General features: G+C 42.8%; 1 protein-coding gene across 1 annotated transcript in view; it reads left to right on the forward strand.

Moving 5' to 3' along the window:
- Positions 1–426: 426 nt before the first annotated feature.
- The window catches only part of BICRAL (BICRA like chromatin remodeling complex associated protein), a 31,405-nt gene continuing 24,623 nt past the window's right edge, over positions 427–7,208 (forward strand). The window contains exons 1-5 of the mRNA XM_007458222.1: positions 427–510; positions 1,344–1,389; positions 1,804–1,852; positions 1,946–2,014; positions 5,465–7,144. Of these exons, the coding sequence (XP_007458284.1) occupies positions 1,349–1,389; positions 1,804–1,852; positions 1,946–2,014; positions 5,465–7,144 (1,839 nt within the window). The 5' untranslated portion in view covers positions 427–510; positions 1,344–1,348. The remainder of the gene's footprint in view (positions 511–1,343; positions 1,390–1,803; positions 1,853–1,945; positions 2,015–5,464; positions 7,145–7,208) is intronic.

The following is a 7,208-nucleotide window of genomic DNA, read 5'->3' on the forward strand; positions in this document are numbered from 1 at the left end:
CTTTTGATAAGCTTTCCCCACTCTGACCTCCTCCTGTCTCACCCATCATCTCTCCTCTCCACTGATGATCCACTCAAATGGATTGTAATTGTCCAGATCATTCAGCAGCTGAACCAATTCTCCCATCAACGGGAAGGTCCCACATGGGGGGATACTTACCCCTTCCAGACCCTTCCTGAAGAGAGCAAGTTTCCTTCCATGTGGCAGGAGTACATTTTATATTTGTTTGGCCTTGTGACTGATAGGATGGGAAGCTGAGGGGAAGTGGAGAGGAGATGGCAGTTTTAACGGAGAAAAAAAACTTAGTAGAAACTCTGCCTCTGCCTTCTTCGGGCGTGTCCCTCTTCTGGGCATCTCTTCAGGATTTCATTCCTCCGTCCAACTGCCGTTCACAACTGCCCTTTCCAACGGCTCCAGAACTCTTGGCCTTGGCATTCCGTGATGTAAATTATTCCACTGCATGGCTCGAAATGGGTGCGAAGCCGTGTTGCCAGGTGTCGGATCACTAGTGTAAGTTTCCTGGATCTCGGGGGAGGGAGGAGAAAGAAAGGGGGAGAGCTGCTCTTGGAATTTATACAGTTGTTATTGTTTCAGCCAGAGCACAGTGATTGCGCTGGTTAAGCTGGATGCTATCGATGGCTGGGGAGAGAGAGAGATTTGGGCTTGGAGCTGGGGTGAATTTGGGGTTGAGGGTTTCTACTTTAAAGATTCCAGTGTTGGGATGCAGATTGTTTGGAATTGAACAGTTGGCGTTACTGCTGCAGAGGGAGGAACTTGGGACCTTCAGGGCAGAGCCTGTCGCAGTCCTGCCTGGGGCGATGGTGCCTCTTCTGTCTCAAAAAGTAGGGACAACTGACTTTTCTGTTTTCCTAAAGATAGCCAGAATATGGCTAGAAATCCAGATTGCTCACCAGGTTTGGAAATATCCAGTCACAGAATTCAAAGACCTCTGTATGCATGAGATTTTTTTCTAAAACAAAAATACGATTTCTCCTCTTGTTCACTGTGTACATTTTGAGGAAGTTACTGTTCATGGTTTACCGCCCCTTTGAGGAATCTGTGTGTGAGTGGTTGCTGTCAACTCTCCTTGATTTGTCTAGATTGCTTTTTGACTTGTAAGTTAAGGATTTGTGTTCAATAAAAACAATTTAAATTGAATACTTCATCTCTTGAATGACCACAAACATTTAAAAGTCACATTCATAATAAGCAATTAGAGGGAAAACTCACATGAATTAGTTATTTATCTAGGAAAGTATAAGGTATATTTTTGTGTTGCATTGATGCTACTGGCTTTAATCTGCTTTGCTGAAACAGTGCTTTCTTATTCCTTTTCTTTATAGTTGTCATGGATGATGATGATGACTCGTGTCTCCTTGATCTTATTGGGTAAGATGCTCATTCCAAAATAAGGGTAAATCAAATGTGTGAGGTTTGCTGTACTAAAACAACCTAATAAGCATATTAAAACCAAGTGGGTTTTTAAAAGAAAGATTAACTAATCATCATAGATATAGGGGGGAGACAAAGTGACATGGATTAACATAGGGGTCATAATTAGGTAATCCTTTATTAAATTTATTTTATAAAAAATCCTAGGAGGCAGAAATGAGTGATAATAGGAAATGGAACATCAAAATGAAACAAAACAAAACCAACAAAAAAAACTACTCATTGTTTTAAAACAGGGAGAGGATTTTACTCAGACTAAGACATCATTTTCTTTTTCCCCTGTAAAAATGAACCCTAAATATAAGTAATGTATTTATTTGCTGTTTTCTCTTTTTGGCTGTTGTTTTCTAGAGACCCACAGGCATTGAACTATTTTCTACATGGACCTAGTAATAAATCGGTAAGCAGTACTCAGACCGTCACAGGCATACATTTTGTTTCTTCTTCAGAGTCAAAGTGATCACTTTTTTGTTTTGAATTTGTACTTTTGCAGAGCAATGAGGACTTGACTAACGCAGGATACTCTGCAGCCAATTCAAATTCAATTTTCGCCAACTCTAGTGTGAGTATTGGAAACTGAAAGCAATGATCAGATGTTTCTGTCTCATTGATGCCTAGTGAATTGAAGCTTTCATTGCCTTTGTATCATGATGGGAATCCCTACTTTGTCTTTTGTAATTGACACAAGAGGAAAATCTATTGAATTTTGTTGACATTTTCTACTTTTAACTTAGTCTGTTAAGATTTTTACTTTGCCATTTTCCTAAGCTTTCAACTTTCTTTCTAAAATGCCTCACAAACGTTATAGCCTGAGAAACTTATATTAGAGTATTTTGAATGTTGTTACATAAGCTTTAAAAAAAATCATTCTGTATTGTGGTTACTTTCTAATCATTTTCATCTTAAACAAGGAGAAAGATCATAGTAGCTGGCACCTACTGAGCGCTCGGTATGTTCTTGGCGCTCAGAGCTTAACATATATTAACCTCGTTAACCCTCACAATAATTCCGTGAAGTCGGTTCTATTATTACCCATATTTAAAGATGAGAGAACTAAAGGTTGGTGTTTACCCAGTATTACACAGCCAGGAGTCGCAAGCTAGGAATCGAACCCAGGCCACCAGGTTCCAGGGCGCAGGTTCTTAAGCTCTAGGAACATCTAGACAAGAAATCTGACCTGAGGGCAGGGAAGTCCTGCCTGGAAACTATATCCTGATTGTTGTGTTTAAGCCTATGTTACTTTAGTCTTTTCAACTGCTTTGTTCTACCATGGATGGTAGTCCAGAGTCCGACCACCGAAGTTTGAATCCTTGCTCTGCCACTTATTAGCTTTATAACCTTGCATCTATCACTAAATCTCTAAGACTCAGTTTCCTTATTTGTGAATCCAGGAGAATGATAAATCTACCTCATAGGGTGCTTAAGATGAATGGACTAGTCCATGGAAATCAGTTGACACAGTGCTCAGTTAATGTCAATTTATCGTGGTCATCAGGGTCTTTATTTTCTTCATCCATAAAATGGAATAGTATTCAGAAAGTCCTTGGGAATGCACAATTCTTTAAAGTATTTGAGTATGTGTAAAGTATGTCAGATCATAACATGCAAGACTCCTCCACATGCTAGGGGTGGCTTTAAAGTCACAACACTGATTTCCTGTAAGGCTTATGAATTAGTAGCAATTCTGAAATTCATTCTGAGTGGGCAATAACTGCATGTGATGCCATTAAACCCATAAAGTAGATACTGAGCCTGTTTGCCAACACTAATGATTTTTACTTACCAGCTCTCCCACTTCCACGTAAGTATTAATTCTAACTCTTCAGACTGCTTCATTCAGGGTGTATTTCTTGTAAACTTGAGTTGCATCATGTCAGTAAAACATTTTAAAAGCTTTTAAAAATATGGAATTTTAAACCTATGGTCTGTTAATTTGTGCATTGTAAAAACATTAAACTGTGTACCACCACTCAGGAGATAATCCACTGTTGCCCTGATATTTCTCTGCAAAAACAAACAAACAAACAAACCTCCTTGCTTTCAGTTGCTTTTTCCCACTTCCTTTCAAATGACTGTTCAAGTCCTAAGGTGGTGTCCACCTAACTGAGACCACATTAGTCCCGTTTCAGCTGTTGATTGGGTGTCAAGTGAACTAGTCTTGGCTTTTCTACCTGGGTCTCCCCATCATCTAGCCCCCCAACACAGCTTATTAGCCTAGGGCTGAGAATCTCTATAGTTTTGAAAGTTGGACTATTCATTCCTTTTTTTTTTTTGGCTGCGCCATGCAGCTTGTGGGATCTTAGTTCCCCAACCAGGGATTGAACCCAGGCCCTGGCAGCTAAAGCACAAAGTTCTAACCACTGGACCCCCAAGAAATTCCCTGGGCTGTTTGTTTTTTTTTTTAAGTTTTATTTATTTATTACTTTTGGCTGCATTGGGTCTTCGTTGCTGTGCATGGGCTTTCTCTAGTTGCGGCAAGCGGGGGCTACTCTTCGTTGCGGTGCATGGGCTTCTCGTTGCGGTGGCTTCTCTTTTCGCGGAGCACGAGCTCTAGGTGCGTGGGCTTCAGTAGTTGCGGCGCGTGGGCTCAGTAGTTGTGGCGCACGGGCTTAGTTGCTCTGCGGCATGTGGGATCTTCCCAGACCAGGGATCAAACCTGTGTCCCCTGCATTAGCAGGCAGATTCTTAACCACTGCACCACCAGGGAAGTCCTGGACTGTTTATACTTGATTGATCTATTTTTAATTTTTTTCTTCATCTTTTTAAAATTTTTAATTGTGTTAAAAATATATATAACAACAAATTTACCATCTTAACCATTTTAAGTGTACAGTTCAGTAGTGTTAAGGATATTCACGTTGTCTTCACCTAAAGTTAAATAACGACTGATTCCATTTTTTCTTTCTTTTATAATTTTGACATATCCTATGATAAACTGCTGGCCAGCAGCGTGTCTCTTATTTATCAGTGACAGTGTTCAGTTCGCTTCATTTGCCTGTGTTTTGTCTCTAGTTGGAATGCGCAGTCCTTAAGGACTCGTTACGGACAGACACAAATGCAGAAGTGAGCGCTTGACAAATGTTGACCAACTTTTACTCTTGAATAGGACATTGAAATGGTTTTTAAAGCATCATAATAAGCTGATAACTTCTAAGAAGTCAAATAACTATTCACTCATTTCATATGGGAAGCTTGTTTTTATCCAGGCCGATTTTGCCTGGAGTGGGGCAGGTTAGAACTAGGGGAGTTCCGAGAAACCTTTAAAGTCAAGCCTGGATCTGGGATGCCTTCTGGACCTCTAGTAGAACCACACTCGGAACTCTCAAAACTCACATCTACTCCTGTGGTACAAAAAACTAGACACCGCTGTGTCCTGGATACGCACATACCCTAGGCTGAGCCCCACTCAAGCTTTGGACTTGGGAGCAATCCTGAAAAAATTAAGCCATGCCACTATCTAAAAAATAAAGCTAAACTCCAGGTAGCCATGAGTATGTTGGCATTATTGATCTGTTTCCTATAAAATAATTTTATCAGAGCAGTGAATGCATATACTTACAAAAACAACATTAAACATCATTACTAAGGAAATCAAGTATCAGAATAAGGTGAGCAGGGCTTCCCTGGTGGCGCAGTGGTTGAGAATCCGCCTGCCAATGCAGGGGACACGGGTTCGGGCCCGCTGCGGAGCCTGCGCGTCTGGAGCCTGTGCTCCACGACGAGAGAGGCCGCGGCAGTGAGAGGCCCGCGCGCCGCGATGAGGAGTGGTCCCCGCTCTCCGCAACTAGAGAAAGCCCGTGCGCAGCAACGAAGACCCAACGCAGCCAAAAGTAATAAATAAATAAAAATAAATTTATTTAAAAAAAAGAGAATAAGGTGAGCAGTTTGGAGAGTTGTGCCTGAAAAGCAGATTGTTATGCTTTATTCATATTCAAAAGTGAGATTCGTTTTTTGTTTAAGAATCTCTTTCCAAGGTTAGATATGCCATGTAACATCCTGCTTATTTTTTTAGAATGCTGATCCTAAGTCATCCCTCAAAGCTGTAAGCAGCCAGCTTGGAGAAGGGCCCAGTGATGGACTGCCACTTTCAAGTAGCCTTCAGTTTCTTGAAGATGAACTTGAGTCTTCTCCTCTTCCTGATCTCAGTGAGGACCAACCTTTCGACATTCTTCAGAAATCCTTGCAGGAGGCCAATATCACTGAACAGACATTGGCAGAAGAGGCATATCTGGACGCCAGTATAGGTTCAAGCCAACAGTTTGCACAAGCTCAGCTTCATCCCTCTTCATCAGCATCCTTTACTCAGGCTTCTAATATTTCTAATTACTCAGGTCAGACGCTGCAGCCTATAGGGGTGACTCATGTGCCTGTTGGCACATCGTTTGCAAGCAATACAGTGGGTGTGCACCATGGCTTTATGCACCACGTGGGGATCAGTGTGCCCAGCCAGCATTTGTCTAATAACAGTCAGATTAGTGGTTCTGGTCAAATACAGTTAATTGGGTCATTTGGTAATCAACCTTCCATGATGACTATTAATAACCTAGATGGATCTCAAATCATATTAAAGGGTAGTGGGCAACAAGCCCCATCAAATGTGAGTGGAGGGCTTCTGGTTCACAGACAGACTCCTAATGGCAACTCCTTGTTTGGGAACTCCAGTTCCAGTCCAGTAGCACAGCCTGTTACCGTTCCATTTAATAGCACAAATTTCCAAACATCTTTACCTGTGCATAACATCATCATACAAAGGGGTCTTGCACCAAATTCAAATAAAGCCCCAATTAATATCCAGCCGAAGCCTATCCAAATGGGTCAGCAAAACACATACAATGTGAACAGTTTGGGAATACAGCAGCACCATGTTCAGCCAGGGATCTCGTTCGCCTCGGCGAGCTCACCCCAGGGCTCAGTGGTTGGTCCGCACATGTCGGTGAACATTGTAAACCAACAGAACACAAGGAAGCCAGTCACCTCGCAGGCCGTGAGCAGCGCTGGGGGCAGTATCGTTATTCATTCTCCCATGGGCCAGCCTCACACACCCCAGAGTCAGTTCCTCATACCTACAAGCCTTTCCGTCAGTTCCAACTCGGTACACCACGTCCAGACCATAAATGGGCAGCTTCTTCAGACTCAACCCTCTCAGCTCATTTCTGGCCAAGTGACCTCAGAGCATGTCATGTTGAACAGAAACTCTTCCAACATGCTCAGGACCAACCAACCATATTCTGGACAGATGCTGAGCAACCAGAATACTGCCGTCCAGTTAGTGTCTGGGCAGACGTTCACCGCCTCTGGAAGTCCAGTGATAGTCAATCATGCCTCTCCTCAGATCGTTGGTGGGCAGATGCCCTTGCAGCAGGCATCGCCAACCGTCTTGCACCTGTCCCCTGGGCAGAGCAGCGTCTCCCAAGGAAGACCTGGCTTCGCCACCATGCCCTCGGTGACAAGCATGTCAGGACCTAGTCGGTTCCCTGTTGTCAGCTCATCCAGCACTGCCCACCCTAGTCTTGGGGCTGCAGTTCAGTCTGGTGCATCAGGATCAAACTTTACAGGAGATCAGCTGACCCAGCCAAACAGGACTCCAGTACCGGTCAGTGTGTCTCATCGTCTTCCAGTTCCTTCTTCCAAATCTACTAGCACCTTCAATAACACACCTGGAGCAGGAAGCCAGCAACAGTTCTTCTGTCAGGTAATATTATCAAACAAATGATAATATCAAACAAATGTTTGGTTGATTACGGAATGGAAGAGCG

The sequence above is a fragment of the Lipotes vexillifer genome, unplaced genomic scaffold, assembly GCF_000442215.2.
Source record: "Lipotes vexillifer unplaced genomic scaffold, Lipotes_vexillifer_v1.1 scaffold4, whole genome shotgun sequence".
Classification (NCBI taxonomy): domain Eukaryota; kingdom Metazoa; phylum Chordata; class Mammalia; order Artiodactyla; family Lipotidae; genus Lipotes; species Lipotes vexillifer.